This window comes from Salvelinus fontinalis, chromosome 40 (assembly GCF_029448725.1).
Source record: "Salvelinus fontinalis isolate EN_2023a chromosome 40, ASM2944872v1, whole genome shotgun sequence".
NCBI lineage: Eukaryota > Metazoa > Chordata > Actinopteri > Salmoniformes > Salmonidae > Salvelinus > Salvelinus fontinalis.
This window is the reverse complement of record NC_074704.1, coordinates 1,847,145-1,867,482: the sequence shown is the minus strand read 5'-3', so window position 1 is coordinate 1,867,482 and position 20,338 is coordinate 1,847,145. Positions and strand designations below refer to the sequence as shown.

At 42.7% G+C, this 20,338-nt stretch overlaps 1 protein-coding gene across 2 annotated transcripts; it reads right to left on the bottom strand.

Moving 5' to 3' along the window:
* Nucleotides 1-2,541: 2,541 nt before the first annotated feature.
* Nucleotides 2,542-20,318, bottom strand: LOC129839869 (cilia- and flagella-associated protein 251-like). Of its 2 annotated transcripts, none has more exons than XM_055907566.1 (3): nt 19,518-20,312; nt 18,847-18,917; nt 2,542-3,331 (listed from the first exon to the last, which is right to left on the bottom strand). In XM_055907566.1, the coding sequence occupies exons 1-3, from the start codon at nt 20,053-20,055 to the stop codon at nt 3,233-3,235; spliced, it is 708 nt and encodes a 235-aa protein (XP_055763541.1). In that variant the 5' UTR covers nt 20,056-20,312; the 3' UTR covers nt 2,542-3,232. The 2 variants fall into 2 exon arrangements, 1 of the variants encoding a protein (XP_055763541.1); XR_008757108.1 differs by lacking the exon at nt 18,847-18,917 and adding an exon at nt 12,230-15,200 and having other exon boundaries at nt 3,244-3,331; nt 19,518-20,318.
* Between the last annotated feature and the right edge of the window lie 20 nt (nt 20,319-20,338).

Sequence of the window (20,338 nt, the reverse complement as noted above, 5' to 3'; positions counted from 1 at the left end):
CCCAGTGGGTATACGGTTAATACTCAGTGGGTATACGGCTGATACTCAGTGGGTATACGGCCGATACTCAGTGGGTATACGGCTGATACTCAGTGGGTATACGGCCGATACTCAGTGGGTATACGGCTGATACTCAGTGGGTATACGGTCGATACCCAGTGGGTATACGGTCGATACTCAGTGGGTATACGGTCGATACCCAGTGGGTATACGGTCGATACCCAGTGGGTATACGGTTGATACCCAGTGGGTATACGGTTGATACCCAGTGGGTATACGGTTGATACACAGTGGGTATACGGTTGATACACAGTGGGTATACGGTTGATACACAGTGGGTATACGGCTGATACTCAGTGGGTATACGGCTGATACTCAGTGGGTATACGGTTGATACTCAGTGGGTATACGGCTGATACTCAGTGGGTATACGGCTGATACTCAGTGGGTATACGGCTGATACTCAGTGGGTATACGGTTGATATTCAGTTGATGTACAAATGTCCAGTATCAGTATGAATATATCTTAATGCAGAGAGATGGACAGAGGGTGTTGCAGTATAGTGCAGTGATTTAGAGTTCAGTTCAGAGATGACTTGTTGTGGTGGGCAGCAACAGAGTACTGTTCTCTCTGCTATCGCATGGCAAGCGGTACCAGAGTGCCAAGTCCAGGTCCAAGAGGCTTCTAAACAGCTTCTACCACCAAGCCATAAGACTGAACATCTAATCAAATGGCTGCCCAGACTATTTGCATTACCCCCCCCCCTCCCCCATCCTCCTTTACACCGCTGCTACTCTCTGTTGTTATCATCTATGTATAGTCACTTTAATAACTCTACCTACATGTACATTTTACCTGAATTACCTTGACTAACCGGTGTCGCCACACATTGACTCTGTACCGGTCTCGCTATTTTACTGTTGCTCTTTAATTACTTGTCACTTTTATTTCTTATTCGTATTTTTTTTTTTTTAAGTGCATTGTTGTTTAGGGGCTCGTAAGTAAGCATTTCACTGTAAGGTCTGTTGTATTCAGCATTTCACTGTAAGATCTGTTGTATTCAGCATTTCACTGTAAGATCTGTTGTATTCAGCATTTCACTGTAAGATCTGTTGTATTCAGCATTTCACTGTAAGGTCTGTTGTATTCAGCATTTCACTGTAAGGTCTGTTGTATTCAGCATTTCACTGTAAGGTCTGTTGTATTCAGCATTTCACTGTAAGGTCTGTTGTATTCAGCATTTCACTGTAAGGTCTGTTGTATTCAGCATTTCACTGTAAGGTCTGTTGTATTCAGCATTTCACTGTAAGGTCACCTGTTGTATTCAGCATTTCACTGTAAGGTCTGTTGTATTCAGCATTTCACTGTAAGGTCTGTTGTATTCAGCATTTCACTGTAAGGTCTGTTGTATTCAGCATTTCACTGTAAGGTCATCTGTTGTATTCAGCATTTCACTGTAAGGTCACCTGTTGTATTCAGCATTTCACTGTAAGGTCTGTTGTATTCAGCATTTCACTGTAAGGCCTGTTGTATTCAGCATTTCACTGTAAGGTCTGTTGTATTCAGCATTTCACTGTAAGGTCACCTGTTGTATTCAGCATTTCACTGTAAGGTCACCTGTTGTATTCAGCATTTCACTGTAAGGTCTGTTGTATTCAGCATTTCACTGTAAGGTCTGTTGTATTCAGCATTTCACTGTAAGGTCTGTTGTATTCAGCATTTCACTGTAAGGTCTGTTGTATTCAGCATTTCACTGTAAGGTCACCTGTTGTATTCAGCATTTCACTGTAAGGTCTGTTGTATTCAGCATTTCACTGTAAGGTCACCTGTTGTATTCAGCATTTCACTGTAAGGTCTGTTGTATTCAGCATTTCACTGTAAGGTCTGTTGTATTCAGCATTTCACTGTAAGATCTGTTGTATTCAGCATTTCACTGTAAGGTCTACTACACCTGTTGTATTCAGCATTTCACTGTAAGGTCTACTACACCTGTTGTATTCAGCATTTCACTGTAAGGTCTACTACACCTGTTGTATTCACCATTTCACTGTAAGGTCTACTACACCTGTTGTATTCAGCATTTCACTGTAAGGTCTACTACACCTGTTGTATTCAGCATTTCACTGTAAGGTCTACTACACCTGTTGTATTCAGCATTTCACTGTAAGGTCTAATACACCTGTTGTATTTGGCGTGTTTTGATTTGATTTGAAATTGGACAAAGCTTTACCACAACCGTTTGCTGGAAGCCCGTTCTTTCTGTGAGGTCGAACAACCTGAATTCCCAACACTCCCATAACTAGGCCTTACTAGACGTAATCCTTTCTGTAGTCTGTCTGTAAACTGTCAATGATTCAGAGTTTATATGCAAAGGTAAAGATTTTTTTTATAACATATTCTTCACTCTTTAAATCATTCTGGAGAGTGTGACAACAAAGTACTGGGAAAATTACTTTAAAAGCCTATTTGTCAGCTGGCAAGCGCACTTCGCTTCAATTAGAACCTCAGTCTACACATGTCTTGAGATTTAAAAAAATATATATATTTTTATAAGCTTTATTGATTTCAAGGCATAAACAAAAACACAAAATCTCACATTCTTAGCTTAGCATTTAGCTTAGTACTTTAACTTAGAAACTAGCCTCTCAATTCTCTCATGTGATTTCAGGGCCGCTAACCGAGGAAATGTCATTGAACAATGAGAGCAATGGAAAATCTTCTGTCTGGTATGAGTTCTCTCATGTGATTTCAGGTGTCCTTCCCAGTTAAAAGTCTTTCCGCAATGAGAGCAGTGGTAAGGCTTCTCTCCTGTATGTGAAGATTTTTCTCCTGTGTGTGAAGGCTCCTCTCCTGTATTTGAAGGTTTTTCTCCTATGTGTATTCTTTGATGATGTTTCAGGCTCTGTAACCACGTAAAAAACTTTCCACATTGGGAGCATTGGTGAGGCTTTTCTCCTACATGTGTTCTGTCATGTTCCTTCAGGTCCCCTGATTGGGTAAAACTCTGTCCACAGTGGAGGCAGCGGTATAGTTTTTTCCCTGTATGTATTCTCTCATGTTCTTTCAGGTTCGCTAAGCAGGTAAAATTATTTCCGCAGTGGGAGCAGTGGTAAAGCTTTTCTCCAGTGTTCGTTCTCTGATGTAATTTTAGTTGACCTGACCGGGTAAAACTCTTTCCACACAGGGAGCATTGGTAAGGCTTTTCTCCTGTGTGTATTCTCTCATGTCTTTTCAGGCTCCATAGCCATCTAAAACTCTTTCCACACTGAGAGCAGTGGTGTCGTCTTGCTGGATTGGACGTCTCTGGCTCTGGTTCCTCTGAGTCTGGTCCTGCCAAAAACAAACTTTTTTATTGAAACAGAATGACCTGAATGAAACCTCCACATGATCAAACTGTATGAGGTCCTATGAGGTTTAATGCAGACTAAATTACTCATTAACCTGAGGTCAGTTTTCAGAACATTCCATCATTAAAAAATATCTTGGTGAGATAAAAAAAAAAAAAGGAATGATGTTATAAGGCTTCAAATCTAATATTGTAATGTCATGATGTCATAATAAGAGCTCTATAATAATAGATAATGGCATGTATTTAATCTGAGCAGAGCTCTATAATAATAGATAATGTCATGGTTACAGGCTGAGCAGAGCTCTATAATAATAGATAATGTCATGTTTATAGCAGAGCTCTATAATAATAGATAATGTCATGTATTTAATCTGAGCAGAGCTCTATAATAATAGATAATGTCATGTTTATAGCAGAGCTCTATAATAATAGATAATGTCATGTATTTAAGCTGAACAGAGCTCTATAATAATAGATAATGTCATGTATTTAATCTGAGCAGAGCTCTATAATAATAGATAATGTCATGTTTACAGGTTGAACAGAGCTCTATAATAATAGATAATGTCATGTATTTAATCTGAGCAGAGCTCTATAATAATAGATAATGTCATGTTTATAGCAGAGCTCTATAATAATAGATAATGTCATGTATTTAAGCTGAACAGAGCTCTATAATAATAGATAATGTCATGTATTTAAGCTGAACAGAGCTCTATAATAATAGATAATGTCATGTATTTAAGCTGAACAGAGCTCTATAATAATAGATAATGTCATGTATTTAACCTGAGCAGAGCTCTATATTAATAGATAGGAGTAACTATCTGTCAACATCATAGGTTTCATTGGATCCATAGTTAAAAACTTCTTAGGGAAAGCCCTCTTTTTTTTAAATGTTTTGCCTAAAATGACCCAAATCTAACTGCCTGTAGCTCAGGACCTGAAGCAAGGATATGCATATGCTTGGTACCATTTGAAAGGAAACACTTTGAAGTTTGTGGAAATGTGAATTGAATGTAGGAGAATATAATACTATAGATCTGGTAGAAGAAAATACAAAAAAAAAAAAAACGTTTCTTTTCTACCACCATCTTTGAAATGCAACAGAAAGGTCCCACTTCTAACCATCACTCTGGTTCTAATTTCGATGGTGTCCACAAGATGGCAGCATTGTATGTGCAAAGTTTCAGACGGATAACTTGAAGTATGAGCAAACTACATTACATTTAGTGTGAAGTCACCCGGGTACATATGGGCAAATCGTGAAGGAGACATTTGCATTCATATTACATTTCTCTGCAAGAATATCATCAAATCTGTATACTTGGACTTTGATTTAGCTTTTCCAGTATTAGTAGCCATTATTATAAGTTCAACATTTGCAAAACAACCTGTTTTCATAACTCTGAATATTCTTATAATTTTTGTCCAAAAGGAAAAGGCATGCTGTCATACAAGGTTAGCAGCTACATTTTGTAGCTAGCTAGCCTTGTTTGACCCCGATTGGTGCTTATTTGACAAAGTTAGAGTTGATCAAGGGAAGACAACTTGCGTCATCGGCGTGCCATGAAGGCGTCACTCTCTGACCAAATTTGGTGTCCTATAGGATATCCTCACCCCTAATGATATAGTGAAGTCTGGTTACGTTCTAGGATCTCTGAGGAATACATACGGACGTGATTTGACTGGTTGAAACAACGTTTAGGGTTAGATGTTCACAGATTCCTTTCGTTGCAAATTGAACAAGTGGAAATACAAAATCGATCGTGCATGCTATATGGACCTTTTTAGGTTATGAAAAAGGATTTATTCGGACAAAAAGACACTTCATGTTATCTCTGGTACCCTTTGGACGACAAATCAGAGCAAGATTTCAGAATGTAAGTACACATTTCACCTTCAGAGGTGAATTTATCAAACCTATCGCGGTGAAAAAACGGTTTTGTTGTTAGGAGCTCTCCTCAAACAATAGCATGGCATTTTTTTTCGCAGTAATAGCTACTGTACATTGGACAGTGCAGTTATATTAACAATAATTTCAGCTTTCAGCCGATATAAGACACTTATATGTACCGACATTTGTTGTTTCTCTAAACTCTGCGATCGTGACACAAGGCCTGATTTACAACTGTCCCGTTGACGGGACGCCGATCCCCTAACGCTTTGTGTTTACGAAGTGACCAATAAAAAGTGATTTGTTGGTGGTCCACTCTTTGATGGAAAAGACCAGGGGGATGCAACCCTGTTTCCATACCTGGCCAAATGAGCTAATTGATCAGTTCAATGATTTCCTATATTCAACACACCTGGTCTTCCAGGTCGGTTAAATCAAAAACATGGTCTCGACATTTTACAGCAGGCCTCTCCATGACAACGGGTTACCTACCCCTGGTCTAGACATTTTACAGCAGGGCTCTCCATGACAACGGGTTACCTACCACTGGTCTAGACATTTTACAGCAGGGCTCTCCATGACAACGGGTTACCTACCCCTGGTCTAGACATTTTACAGCAGGGCTCTCCACGACAACGGGTTACCTACCCCTGGTCTAGACATTTTACAGCAGGGCTCTCCAACCCTGTTACTGAAGAGCTACAGTCCTGTAGGTTTTTACTCCAACCTTAATCTAGCTCACCTGATTGTAATAATTAGCTGGTTGATCAGGTTAGTTACAACTGGGACAGTAGTAGCTGTAATTATCTGGTTGATCAGGTTAGTTACAACAGGGACAGTAGTAGCTGTAATTAGCTGGTTGATCAGGTTAGTTACAACAGGGACAGCAGTAGCTGTAATTAGCTGGTTGATCAGGTTAGTTATAACAGGGACAGTAGTAGCTGTAATTAGCTGGTTGATCAGGTTAGTTACAACAGGGACAGTAGTAGCTGTAATTAGCTGGTTGATCAGGTTAGTTACAACAGGGACAGTAGTAGCTGGTTGATCAGGTTAGTTATAACAGGGACAGTAGTAGCTGTAATTAGCTGGTTGATCAGGTTAGTTATAACAGGGACAGTAGTAGCTGTAATTAGCTGGTTGATCAGGTTAGTTACAACAGGGACAGTAGTAGCTGTAATTAGCTGGTTGATCAGGTTAGTTACAACAGGGACAGTAGTAGCTGTAATTAGCTGGTTGATCAGGTTAGTTACAACTGGGACAGTAGTAGCTGTAATTAGCTGGTTGATCAGGTTAGTTACAACAGGGACAGTAGTAGCTGGTTGATCAGGTTAGTTATAACAGGGACAGTAGTAGCTGTAATTAGCTGGTTGATCAGGTTAGTTACAACAGGGACAGTAGTAGCTGTAATTAGCTGGTTGATCAGGTTAGTTATAACAGGGACAGTAGTAGCTGTAATTAGCTGGTTGATCAGGTTAGTTATAACAGGGACAGTAGTAGCTGTAATTAGCTGGTTGATCAGGTTAGTTACCACAGGGACAGTAGTAGCTGTAATTAGCTGGTTGATCAGGTTAGTTATAACTGGGACAGTAGTAGCTGTAATTAGCTGGTTGATCAGGTTAGTTATAACAGGGACAGTAGTAGCTGTAATTAGCTGGTTGATCAGGTTAGTTATAACAGGGACAGTAGTAGCTGTAATTAGCTGGTTGATCAGGTTAGTTACAACAGGGACAGTAGTAGCTGTAATTAGCTGGTTGATCAGGTTAGTTATAACAGGGACAGTAGTAGATGTAATTAGCTTGTTGATCAGGTTAGTTACAACAGGGACAGTAGTAGCTGTAATTAGCTGGTTGATCAGGTTAGTTATAACAGGGACAGTAGTAGCTGTAATTAGCTGGTTGATCAGGTTAGTTACAACAGGGACAGTAGTAGCTGGTTGATCAGGTTAGTTATAACAGGGACAGTAGTAGCTGTAATTAGCTGGTTGATCAGGTTAGTTATAACAGGGACAGTAGTAGCTGTAATTAGCTGGTTGATCAGGTTAGTTATACCTGGGACAGTAGTAGCTGTAATTAGCTGGTTGATCAGGTTAGTCACAACAGGGACAGTAGTAGCTGTAATTAGCTGGTTGATCAGGTTAGTTACAACAGGGACAGTAGTAGCTGGTTGATCAGGTTAGTTATAACAGGGACAGTAGTAGCTGTAATTAGCTGGTTGATCAGGTTAGTTATAACAGGGACAGTAGTAGCTGTAATTAGCTGGTTGATCAGGTTAGTTACAACAGGGACAGTAGTAGCTGTAATTAGCTGGTTGATCAGGTTAGTTATAACAGGGACAGTAGTAGCTGTAATTAGCTGGTTGATCAGGTTAGTTATAACAGGGACAGTAGTAGCTGTAATTAGCTGGTTGATCAGGTTAGTTATACCTGGGACAGTAGTAGCTGTAATTAGCTGGTTGATCAGGTTAGTTACAACAGGGACAGTAGTAGCTGTAATTAGCTGGTTGATCAGGTTAGTTACAACAGGGACAGCAGTAGCTGGTTGATCAGGTTAGTTATAACAGGGACAGTAGTAGCTGTAATTAGCTGGTTGATCAGGTTAGTTACAACAGGGACAGTAGTAGCTGTAATTAGCTGGTTGATCAGGTTAGTTATAACAGGGACAGTAGTAGCTGTAATTAGCTGGTTGATCAGGTTAGTTACAACAGGGACAGTAGTAGCTGTAATTAGCTGGTTGATCAGGTTAGTTATACCTGGGACAGTAGTAGCTGTAATTAGCTGGTTGATCAGGTTAGTTACAACAGGGACAGTAGTAGCTGTAATTAGTTGGTTGATCAGGTTAGTTATAACAGGGACAGTAGTAGCTGTAATTAGCTGGTTGATCAGGTTAGTTACAACAGGGACAGTAGTAGCTGTAATTAGCTGGTTGATCAGGTTAGTTATAACAGGGACAGTAGTAGCTGTAATTAGCTGGTTGATCAGGTTAGTTATAACAGGGACAGTAGTAGCTGTAATTAGCTGGTTGATCAGGTTAGTTATAACTGGGACAGTAGTAGCTGTAATTAGCTGGTTGATCAGGTTAGTTACAACAGGGACAGTAGTAGCTGTAATTAGCTGGTTGATCAGGTTAGTTACAACAGGGACAGTAGTAGCTGTAATTAGCTGGTTGATCAGGTTAGTTACAACAGGGACAGTAGTAGCTGTAATTAGCTGGTTGATCAGGTTAGTTATAACAGGGACAGTAGTAGCTGTAATTAGCTGGTTGATCAGGTTAGTTATAACTGGGACAGTAGTAGCTGTAATTAGCTGGTTGATCAGGTTAGTTACAACAGGGACAGTAGTAGCTGTAATTAGCTGGTTGATCAGGTTAGTTATAACAGGGACAGTAGTAGCTGTAATTAGCTGGTTGATCAGGTTAGTTATAACAGGGACAGTAGTAGCTGTAATTAGCTGGTTGATCAGGTTAGTTACAACAGGGACAGTAGTAGCTGTAATTAGCTGGTTGATCAGGTTAGTTACAACAGGGACAGTAGTAGCTGTAATTAGCTGGTTGATCAGGTTAGTTATAACAGGGACAGTAGTAGCTGTAATTAGCTGGTTGATCAGGTTAGTTACAACAGGGACAGTAGTAGCTGTAATTAGCTGGTTGATCAGGTTAGTTATAACAGGGACAGTAGTAGCTGTAATTAGCTGGTTGATCAGGTTAGTTACAACAGGGACAGTAGTAGCTGTAATTAGCTGGTTGATCAGGTTAGTTACAACAGGGACAGTAGTAGCTGTAATTAGCTGGTTGATCAGGTTAGTTATAACAGGGACATTAGTAGCTGTAATTAGCTGGTTGATCAGGTTAGTTACAACAGGGACAGTAGTAGCTGTAATTAGCTGGTTGATCAGGTTAGTTATAACAGGGACAGTAGTAGCTGTAATTAGCTGGTTGATCAGGTTAGTTACAACAGGGACATTAGTAGCTGTAATTAGCTGGTTGATCAGGTTAGTTACAACAGGGACAGTAGTAGCTGTAATTAGCTGGTTGATCAGGTTAGTTACAACAGGGACAGTAGTAGCTGTAATTAGTTGGTTGATCAGGTTATTTATAACAGGGACAGTAGTAGCTGGTTGATCAGGTTAGTTATAACAGGGACAGTAGTAGCTGTAATTAGCTGGTTGATCAGGTTAGTTATAACTGGGACAGTAGTAGCTGTAATTAGCTGGTTGATCAGGTTAGTTACAACAGGGACAGTAGTAGCTGTAATTAGCTGGTTGATCAGGTTAGTTATAACAGGGACAGTAGTAGCTGTAATTAGCTGGTTGATCAGGTTAGTTATAACAGGGACAGTAGTAGCTGTAATTAGCTGGTTGATCAGGTTAGTTACAACAGGGACATTAGTAGCTGTAATTAGCTGGTTGATCAGGTTAGTTACAACAGGGACAGTAGTAGCTGTAATTAGCTGGTTGATCAGGTTAGTTACAACAGGGACAGTAGTAGCTGTAATTAGCTGGTTGATCAGGTTAGTTACAACAGGGACAGTAGTAGCTGTAATTAGCTGGTTGATCAGGTTAGTTATAACAGGGACAGTAGTAGCTGTAATTAGCTGGTTGATCAGGTTAGTTACAACAGGGACAGTAGTAGCTGTAATTAGCTGGTTGATCAGGTTAGTTATAACAGGGACAGTAGTAGCTGTAATTAGCTGGTTGATCAGGTTAGTTACAACAGGGACAGTAGTAGCTGTAATTAGCTGGTTGATCAGGTTAGTTACAACAGGGACAGTAGTAGCTGTAATTAGCTGGTTGATCAGGTTAGTTATAACAGGGACATTAGTAGCTGTAATTAGCTGGTTGATCAGGTTAGTTACAACAGGGACAGTAGTAGCTGTAATTAGCTGGTTGATCAGGTTAGTTATAACAGGGACAGTAGTAGCTGTAATTAGCTGGTTGATCAGGTTAGTTACAACAGGGACATTAGTAGCTGTAATTAGCTGGTTGATCAGGTTAGTTACAACAGGGACAGTAGTAGCTGTAATTAGCTGGTTGATCAGGTTAGTTATAACAGGGACAGTAGTAGCTGTAATTAGCTGGTTGATCAGGTTAGTTATAACTGGGACAGTAGTAGCTGTAATTAGCTGGTTGATCAGGTTAGTTACAACAGGGACAGTAGTAGCTGTAATTAGCTGGTTGATCAGGTTAGTTATAACAGGGACAGTAGTAGCTGTAATTAGCTGGTTGATCAGGTTAGTTATAACAGGGACAGTAGTAGCTGTAATTAGCTGGTTGATCAGGTTAGTTACAACAGGGACATTAGTAGCTGTAATTAGCTGGTTGATCAGGTTAGTTACAACAGGGACAGTAGTAGCTGTAATTAGCTGGTTGATCAGGTTAGTTACAACAGGGACAGTAGTAGCTGTAATTAGTTGGTTGATCAGGTTAGTTATAACAGGGACAGTAGTAGCTATAATTAGCTGGTTGATCAGGTTAGTTACAACAGGGACAGTAGTAGCTGTAATTAGCTGGTTGATCAGGTTAGTTATAACAGGGACAGTAGTAGCTGTAATTAGCTGGTTGATCAGGTTAGTTATAACAGGGACAGTAGTAGCTGTAATTAGCTGGTTGATCAGGTTAGTTATAACAGGGACAGTAGTAGCTGTAATTAGCTGGTTGATCAGGTTAGTTATAACAGGGACAGTAGTAGCTGTAATTAGCTGGTTGATCAGGTTAGTTACAACAGGGACAGTAGTAGCTGGTTGATCAGGTTAGTTATAACAGGGACAGTAGTAGCTGTAATTAGCTGGTTGATCAGGTTAGTTATAACTGGGACAGTAGTCGCTGTAATTAGCTGGTTGATCAGGTTAGTTACAACAGGGACAGTAGTAGCTGTAATTAGCTGGTTGATCAGGTTAGTTATAACAGGGACAGTAGTAGCTGTAATTAGCTGGTTGATCAGGTTAGTTACAACAGGGACAGTAGTAGCTGTAATTAGCTGGTTGATCAGGTTAGTTACAACAGGGACAGTAGTAGCTGTAATTAGCTGGTTGATCGGGTTAGTTACAACAGGGACAGTAGTAGCTGTAATTAGCTGGTTGATCAGGTTAGTTATAACAGGGACAGTAGTAGCTGGTTGATCAGGTTAGTTATAACAGGGACAGTAGTAGCTGTAATTAGCTGGTTGATCAGGTTAGTTATAACAGGGACAGTAGTAGCTGTAATTAGCTGGTTGATCAGGTTAGTTACAACTGGGACAGTAGTAGCTGTAATTAGCTGGTTGATCAGGTTAGTTACAACAGGGACAGCAGTAGCTGTAATTAGCTGGTTGATCAGGTTAGTTATAACAGGGACAGTAGTAGCTGTAATTAGCTGGTTGATCAGGTTAGTTACAACAGGGACAGTAGTAGCTGTAATTAGCTGGTTGATCAGGTTAGTTATAACTGGGACAGTAGTAGCTGTAATTAGCTGGTTGATCAGGTTAGTTATAACAGGGACAGTATTAGCTGGTTGATCAGGTTAGTTATAACAGGGACAGTAGTAGCTGTAATTAGCTGGTTGATCAGGTTAGTTATAACAGGGACAGTAGTAGCTGTAATTAGCTGGTTGATCAGGTTAGTTACAACTGAGACAGTAGTAGCTGGTTGATCAGGTTAGTTACAACAGGGACAGTAGTAGCTGTAATTAGCTGGTTGATCAGGTTAGTTACAACCGGGACAGTAGTAGCTGTAATTTAGATTAGAGGTTGACCGATTAATTAGGGCCGATTTCAAGTTTTCATAACAATCAGTAAATCGGCAATTTGTACGCCGATTATGGCCGATTACATTGCACTCCACGAGGAGACTGCGTGGCAGGCTGACCACCTGTTACGCGAGTGCAGCAAGAAGCCAAGGTAAGTTGCTAGCTAGCATTAAACTTATCTTAGAAAAAACAATCAATCTTACATTTACATTTAAGTCATTTTGCAGACGCTCTTATCCAGAGCGACTTACAAATTGGTGCATTCACCTTATGACATCCAGTGGAACAGCCACTTTACAATAGTGCATCTAAATCTTTTAAGGGGGGGTTCATAAGGATTGCTTTATCCTATCCTAGGTATTCCTTAAAGAGGTGGGGTTTCAGGTGTCTCCGGAAGGTGGTGATTGACTCTGCTGTCCTGGCGTCGTGAGGGAGTTTGTTCCACCATTGGGGTGCCAGAGCAGCGAACAGTTTTGACTGGGCTGAGCGAGAACTGTACTTCCTCAGTGGTAGGGAGGCGAGCAGGCCAGAGGTGGATGAACGCAGTGCCCTTGTTTGGGTGTAGGGCCTGATCAGAGCCTGAAGGTACTGAGGTGCCGTTCCCCTCACAGCTCCGTAGGCAAGCACCATGGTCTTGTAGCGGATGCGAGCTTCAACTGGAAGCCAGTGGAGAGAGCGGAGGAGCGGGGTGACGTGAGAGAACTTGGGAAGGTTGAACACCAGACGGGCTGCGGCGTTCTGGATGAGTTGTAGGGGTTTAATGGCACAGGCAGGGAGCCCAGCCAACAGCGAGTTGCAGTAATCCAGACGGGAGATGACAAGTGCCTGGATTAGGACCTGCGCCGCTTCCTGTGTGAGGCAGGGTCGTACTCTGCGGATGTTGTAGAGCATGAACCTACAGGAACGGGCCACCGCCTTGATGTTAGTTGAGAACAACAGGGTGTTGTCCAGGATCACGCCAAGGTTCTTAGCGCTCTGGGAGGAGGACACAATGGAGTTGTCAACCGTGATGGCGAGATCATGGAACGGGCAGTCCTTCCCCGGGAGGAAGAGCAGCTCCGTCTTGCCGAGGTTCAGCTTGAGGTGGTGATCCGTCAACCACACTGATATGTCTGCCAGACATGCAGAGATGCGATTCGCCACCTGGTCATCAGAAGGGGGAAAGGAGAAGATTAATTGTGTGTCGTCTGCATAGCAATGATAGGAGAGACCATGTGAGGTTATGACAGAGCCAAGTGACTTGGTGTATAGCGAGAATAGGAGAGGGCCTAGAACAGAGCCCTGGGGGACACCAGTGGTGAGAGGACGTGGTGAGGAGACAGATTCTCGCCACGCCACCTGGTAGGAGCGACCTGTCAGGTAGGACGCAATCCAAGCGTGGGCCGCGCCGGAGATGCCCAACTCGGAGAGGGTGGCGAGGAGGATCTGATGGTTCACAGTATCGAAGGCAGCCGATAGGTCTAGAAGGATGAGAGCAGAGGAGAGAGAGTTAGCTTTAGCAGTGCGGAGCGCCTCCGTGATACAGAGAAGAGCAGTCTCAGTTGAATGACTAGTCTTGAAACCTGACTGATTTGGATCAAGAAGGTCATTCTGAGAGAGATAGCAGGAGAGCTGGCCAAGGACGGCACGTTCAAGAGTTTTGGAGAGAAAAGAAAGAAGGGATACTGGTCTGTAGTTGTTGACATCGGAGGGATCGAGTGTAGGTTTTTTCAGAATGGGTGCAACTCTCGCTCTCTTGAAGACGGAAGGGACGTAGCCAGTGGTCAAGGATGAGTTGATGAGCGAAGTGAGGGAGAAGGTCTCCGGAAATGGTCTGGAGAAGAGAGGAGGGGATAGGGTCAAGCGGGCAGGTTGTTGGGCGGCCGGCCGTCACAAGACGCGAGATTTCATCTGGAGAGAGAGGGGAGAAAGAGGTCATAGCACAGGGTAGGGCAGTGTGAGCAGAACCAGCGATGTCGTTTGACTTAGCAAACGAGGATCGGATGTCGTCGACCTTCTTTTCAAAATGGTTGACGAAGTCGTCTGCAGAGAGGGAGGAGGGGGGGGAGGAGGATTCAGGAGGGAGGAGAAGGTGGCAAAGAGCTTCCTAGGGTTAGAGGCAGATGCTTGGAATTTAGAGTGGTAGAAAGTGGCTTTAGCAGCAGAGACAGAAGAGGAAAATGTAGAGAGGAGGGAGTGAAAGGATGCCAGGTCCGCAGGGAGGCGAGTTTTCCTCCATTTCCGCTCGGCTGCCCGGAGCCCTGTTCTGTGAGCTCGCAATGAGTCGTCCAGCCACGGAGCGGGAGGGGAGGACCGAACCGGCCTGGAGGATAGGGGACATAGAGAGTCAAAGGATGCAGAAAGGGAGGAGAGGAGGGTTGAGGAGGCAGAATCAGGAGATAGGTTGGAGAAGGTTTGAGCAGAGGGAAGAGATGATAAGATGGAAGAGGAGAGAGTAGCGGGGGAGAGAGAGCGAAGGTTGGGACGGCGCGATACCATCCGAGTAGGGGCAGTGTGGGAAGTGTTGGATGAGAGCGAGAGGGAAAATGATACAAGGTAGTGGTCGCAGACTTGGAGGGGAGTTGCAATGAGATTAGTGGAAGAACAGCATCTAGTAAAGATAAGGTCAAGCGTATTGCCTGCCTTGTGAGTAGGGGGGGAAGGTGAGAGGGTGAGGTCAAAAGAGGAGAGGAGTGGAAAGAAGGAGGCAGAGAGGAATGAGTCAAAGGTAGACGTGGGGAGGTTAAAGTCACCCAGAACTGTGAGAGGTGAGCCGTCCTCAGGAAAGGAGCTTATCAAGGCATCAAGCTCATTGATGAACTCTCCGAGGGAACCTGGAGGGCGATAAATGATAAGGATGTTAAGCTTGAAAGGGCTGGTAACTGTGACAGCATGGAATTCAAAGGAGGCGATAGACAGATGGGTAAGGGGAGAAAGAGAGAATGACCACTTGGGAGAGATGAGGATCCCGGTGCCACCACCCTGCTGACCAGAAGCTCTCGGGGTGTGCGAGAACACGTGGGCAGACGAGGAGAGAGCAGTAGGAGTAGCAGTGTTATCTGTGGTGATCCATGTTTCCGTCAGTGCCATGAAGTCGAGGGACTGGAGGGAAGCATAGGCTGAGATGAACTCTGCCTTGTTGGCCGCAGATCGGCAGTTCCAGAGGCTGCCGGAGACCTGGAACTCCACGTGGGTCGTGCGGGCTGGGACAACCAGGTTAGGGTGGCCGCGGCCACGCGGTGTGAAGCGTTTGTATGGTCTGTGCAGAGAGGAGAGAACAGGGATAGACAGACACATAGTTGACAGGCTACAGAAGAGGCTACGCTAATGCAAAGGAGATTGGAATGACAAGTGGACTACACGTCTCGAATGTTCAGAAAGTTAAGCTTACGTTGCAAAAATCTTATTGACTAAAATGATTAAAATGATGCAGTACTGCTGAAGTAGGCTGGCTAGCAGTGGCTGCGTTGTTGGCTTTGTTTGAAAGTGTAGCTGGCTAGGTAACCTCGATAGCTGGCTAGGTAACCTCGATAGCTGGCTAGGTAACCTCGATAGCTGGCTAGGTAACCTCGATAGCTGGCTAGGTAACCTCGGTAACTGGCTAGGTAACCTCGGTAACTGGCTAGGTAACCTCGGTAACTGGCCAGATAATTAGTCTAAAACTACACAATCTTAACATAATTACTAGTTATCTACACATGGTTGATGATATTACTAGTTTAACTAGCTTGTCCTGCGTTGCAAATAATCAATGCGGTGCATGATTTAACAAGCGCATTCGTGAAAAAAATCACTGTCGTTGCACCAATGTACCTAACGATAAACATCAATGCCTTAAAATCAATACAAGTATATATTTTTAAACCTGCATATTTAGTTAAAAGAAATGCATGTTAGCAGGCAATATTAACTAGGGATATTGTGTCACTTCTCTTGCGTTCAGTACAAGCAGAGTCAGGGTATATGCAGCAGTTTGGGCCGCCTGGCTAGTTGCGAACTGTGAAGACTATTTCTTCCATCAAAGACCGCAATTAATTTGCCAGAATTTTACAAAATTATGACATAACATTGAAGGTTGTGCAATGTAACAGTAATATTTAGACTTATGGATGCCACCCGTTTGATAAAATACGGAACGGTTCCGTATTTCACTGAAAGAATAAACGTTTTGTTTTAAAAAAATGTTGTTTCCGGAATTGACCATATTAATGACCAAAGGCTCGTATTTCTGTGTGTTTATTATATTATAATTAAGTCTATGATTTGATAGAGTAGTCTGACTGAGCGGTGGTAGGCAGCAGCAGGCTCGTAAGCATTCATTCAAACAGCACTTCCCTGCGTTTGCCAGCAGCTCTTCGCAATGCTTGAAGCACAGCGCTGTTTATGACTTCAAGCCTATCAACTCCCGAGATTAGGCTGGCAATACTATAGTGCCTATAAGAACATCCAATAGTCAAAGGTATATGAAATACAAATGGTATAGAGGGAAATAGTCCTATAATTCCTATAATAACTACAACCTAAAACTTCTTACCTGGGAATATTGAAGACTCATGTTAAAAGGAACCACCAGCTTTCATTCGTTCTCATGTTCTGAGCAAGGAACTCAAACCATAGCTTTCTTACATGGCACATATTGCACTTTCACTTTCTTCTCCAACACTTTGTTTTTGCATTATTTAAACCAAATTGAACATGTTTCATTATTTATTCGAGACGAAATAGATGTTTATTTATGTATTATATTAAGTTAAGGTTAAGTGTTCATTCAGTATTGTTGTAATTGTCATTATTACAAATATATAAAAATCGTTAACGGCTTTTTTTGGTCCCCCAATATTTGGTATCGGCGTTGAAAAATCAGAGTCGGTTGACCTCTAGTTTAGATCCCTGTAATACGGGTATCTTTCATACAGGATTGTAGCACTATACGTCCAGAAGAGGGTGCCTCCTCTACACTGAGTCACTATACGTCCAGAAGAGCATGTCTCCACTACACTGAGTCACTATACGTCCAGAAGAGGGTGCCTCCTCTACACTGAGTCACTATACGTCCAGAAGAGGGTGCCTCCTCTACACTGAGTCACTATACGTCCAGAAGAGGGTGCCTCCTCTACACTGAGTCACTATACGTCCAGAAGAGGGGGCCTCCTCTACACTGAGTCACTATACGTCCAGAAGAGGGGGCCTCCACTACACTGAGTCACTATACGTCCAGAAGAGGGTGCCTCCTCTACACTGAGTCACTATACGTCCAGAAGAGGGTGCCTCCACTACACTGAGTCACTATACGTCCAGAAGAGCATGTCTCCACTACACTGAGTCACTATACGTCCAGAAGAGGGTGCCTCCACTACACTGAGTCACTATACGTCCAGAAGAGGGTGCCTCCACTACACTGAGTCACTATACGTCCAGAAGAGGGTGCCTCCTCTACACTGAGTCACTATACGTCCAGAAGAGGGTGCCTCCTCTACACTGAGTGACTATACGTCCAGAAGAGCATGTCTCCACTACACCGAGTCACTATACGTCCAGAAGAGGGTGCCTCCTCTACACTGAGTCACTATACGTCCAGAAGAGGGGGCCTCCACTACACTGAGTCACTATACGTCCAGAAGAGGGTGCCTCCTCTACACTGAGTCACTATACGTCCAGAAGAGCATGTCTCCACTACACTGAGTCACTATACGTCCAGAAGAGGGTGCCTCCTCTACACTGAGTGACTATACGTCCAGAAGAGCATGTCTCCACTACACCGAGTCACTATACGTCCAGACTTGTAAAAATGTAACTTCTTTAATGCATTTATTCCACTCCTCGTACCTAATGTTTGTCCTGTGTAAATTGCCTGTTTTGTTAGCTAGAAATCCAGTTTATAATCAAACACATTTTATGTGACGTCTTTCCATTGTTGTCCAATGAAGTAGGAAGTAAGGACTTCAAACGTGCTCTACTACTCGATATTTTATAAATATCCATTCTTTAACACCTACTGTGTACCTGTGCTTGTCCTGATTGTTACACAGTTGGCAGTTGTATTCTACTGTGTACCTGTGTTTGTCCTGATTGCTACACAGTTGTCAGTTGGATTCTACTGTGTACCTGTGTTTGTCCTGATTGTTACACAGTTGGCAGTTGGATTCTACCGTGTACCTGTGTTTGTCCTGATTGTTACAGTTGTCAGTTGGATTCTACTGTGTACCTGTACTTGTCGCTTGTCCTGATTGTTACACAGTTGGCAGTTGGATTCTACTGTGTACCTGTGTTTGTCCTGATTGCTACACAGTTGTCAGTTGGATTCTACTGTGTACCTGTGTTTGTCCTGATTGTTACACAGTTGTCAGTTGGATTCTACTGTGTACCTGTGTTTGTCCTGATTGCTACACAGTTGACAGTTGGAATCCATCATTTATGCATCCCTTGCCAAAACAAATCTGCATTGCAATGACGGGCTGCTCCTTCTCCGTTTAGAAACAACGACTCCTTGGCAGAGGTCCATCACTCTCCATTTAAATAGTACTTCTATTAAAAGCTACGGATTTCAGAAAACAAAGAAAGGCACGCAATTACACAGGACAGAACATAGGTACAACAAATTAAAGATCTGACATTTTTACAAGGACGGACTTATAGTGACTCGACGTTGTGGTGGAACCTTATTCTGGACTCATTAAGCTAGAACCCGGTATGGAAGATAGAAATAGGAATGAATAGAAAGGGCATCTGTATTCAAGTCAATGACGGCATAATGCAGGGTTTCCCACACTCTGTCCTCAGAACACCAAGGGGTGCACATTGTGTGTGTGTGTCCCCCCCCAGCACTACACAGCTAATTCAAATCAACTCATCATCAAACATTGAATCATCTGTGTAGTGTTAAGGGCAAAAAACAAAACGTTTACCCCTTGGTGTACCAAGGACCGTTTGGGGAACTCTGGCAGAATGGGTGGAGTGGCAGCCATTTTGAGTGTACCTATGTCAGGAAGTAAAAGTAGTTAGTGTACCCTTCAATCTGTGCTGTGATTTGTTGAGTAAACTCAACTGACATTACAAAAAATGACATTCCATTGCATGAGCCACATCAGTTAAATGAACATTCTACATTACCATGGCAATCCAGCATCCGTTAAATGAACAATCTACATTACCATGGCAATCCAGCATCAATTAAATTAACATTCTACATTACCATGGCAATCCAGCATCAGTTGATAGAACATTCCAAAACACAATGGAAATGATTGCATCACAATACAAGGCAGACATTGTGAGTGTACCTATGAGTTTACCAGTCAATTGCCAGGGTTGGACCTTCCAAGCCCATTCTATTCATTCTTATTTCTATGGTATGGTGTTACAGTGATCTGAACTAGAGGCAGAGTTGGAGCCAGCAACCTACAGGAGGGTGGCTGTCCAGGAACAGGGTTGGAGAGCCCAGTTTCAGTGTAGTTTTAACAATTCCTACAGTACTAAACAACATATTCACGTGTAAAACTTCAGTAGAATGGCCCTTCAAAACCACACATGGGTTTAACAACGGCATAGTTTGTGTCCTTGTTAAGACAGTACTCACTCATGGTGTTAATCAGATCTCCTGGCTCCTCCTCCACTCCTTCCTCCAATGTGACAGTCATCTCCCCCTCCTCCTCTCCTTCCTCCAATGTGACAGTCGTCTCCCCCTCCTCCTCTCCTTCCTCCAATGTGACAGTCATCTCCCCCTCCTCCTCTCCTTCCTCCAATGTGACAGTCATCTCCCCCTCCTTCTCCTCTTCTTCCTCCTTTACTCCAAACACTTCTTCCTCTTCTTTCACCGTGACAGTCATCTCCTCCTCCTCCTCTTTCACTCTTTCAATTGCATCCTCTTCTTTCACAGTAATATCATCCTCTTCTTTCACAGTAATATCAGCCTCTTCATTCACAGTAGCATCTTCCTCTTCTTTCACAGTAACATCTTCCGTTTCTTTTACAGTAACTTCTTCCTCTTCTTTCACAGTAACATCTTCCTCTTCTTTCACAGTAACATCTTCCTCTTCTTTCACAGTAACATCTTCCTCTACTTCTCTTTTAACAGTCTCTTCTTTACCAGGGGGGAAGTAGCTTAGTGAGCTCATGGTTGCGGATGTTAGCTAGCTAGTTAGCCTAGCACTAGGCTAATGCTATTTTAGCTATTCAGATAGTTACTAGCAACGTAAATATGAAAGTAAAGTGGGTAACTACCTATACGACAAAGGTGTAATTACAACAAAGTGGCTATTTTACATCGAAAGCGATTACAGAGCTTGAATGTTTCGGCTATGTTGGCTAGCAAGCTACCGAAGATGCTGACTAGCTGCTGTTGTTGAGGAAGCGTCCCGTCCACTAGATTATACGTCACGCTAGCAGCATCACCTGAAA

Bases quoted from the DNA above. Each gene is read 5' to 3' on its own strand.
- LOC129839869 (XM_055907566.1), bottom strand. From the start codon at position 20,055: ATGAGCTCACTAAGCTACTTCCCCCCTGGTAAAGAAGAGACTGTTAAA. The intron at 18,918-19,517 runs GTGAGTACTGTC...TTCCTGACATAG, and splicing joins AGATCTGATTAACACCATGA to GTACACTCAAAATGGCTGCC. The intron at 3,332-18,846 runs GTAAACGTTTTG...TGTTTTTGGCAG, and splicing joins GGTCCTTGGTACACCAAGGG to GACCAGACTCAGAGGAACCA.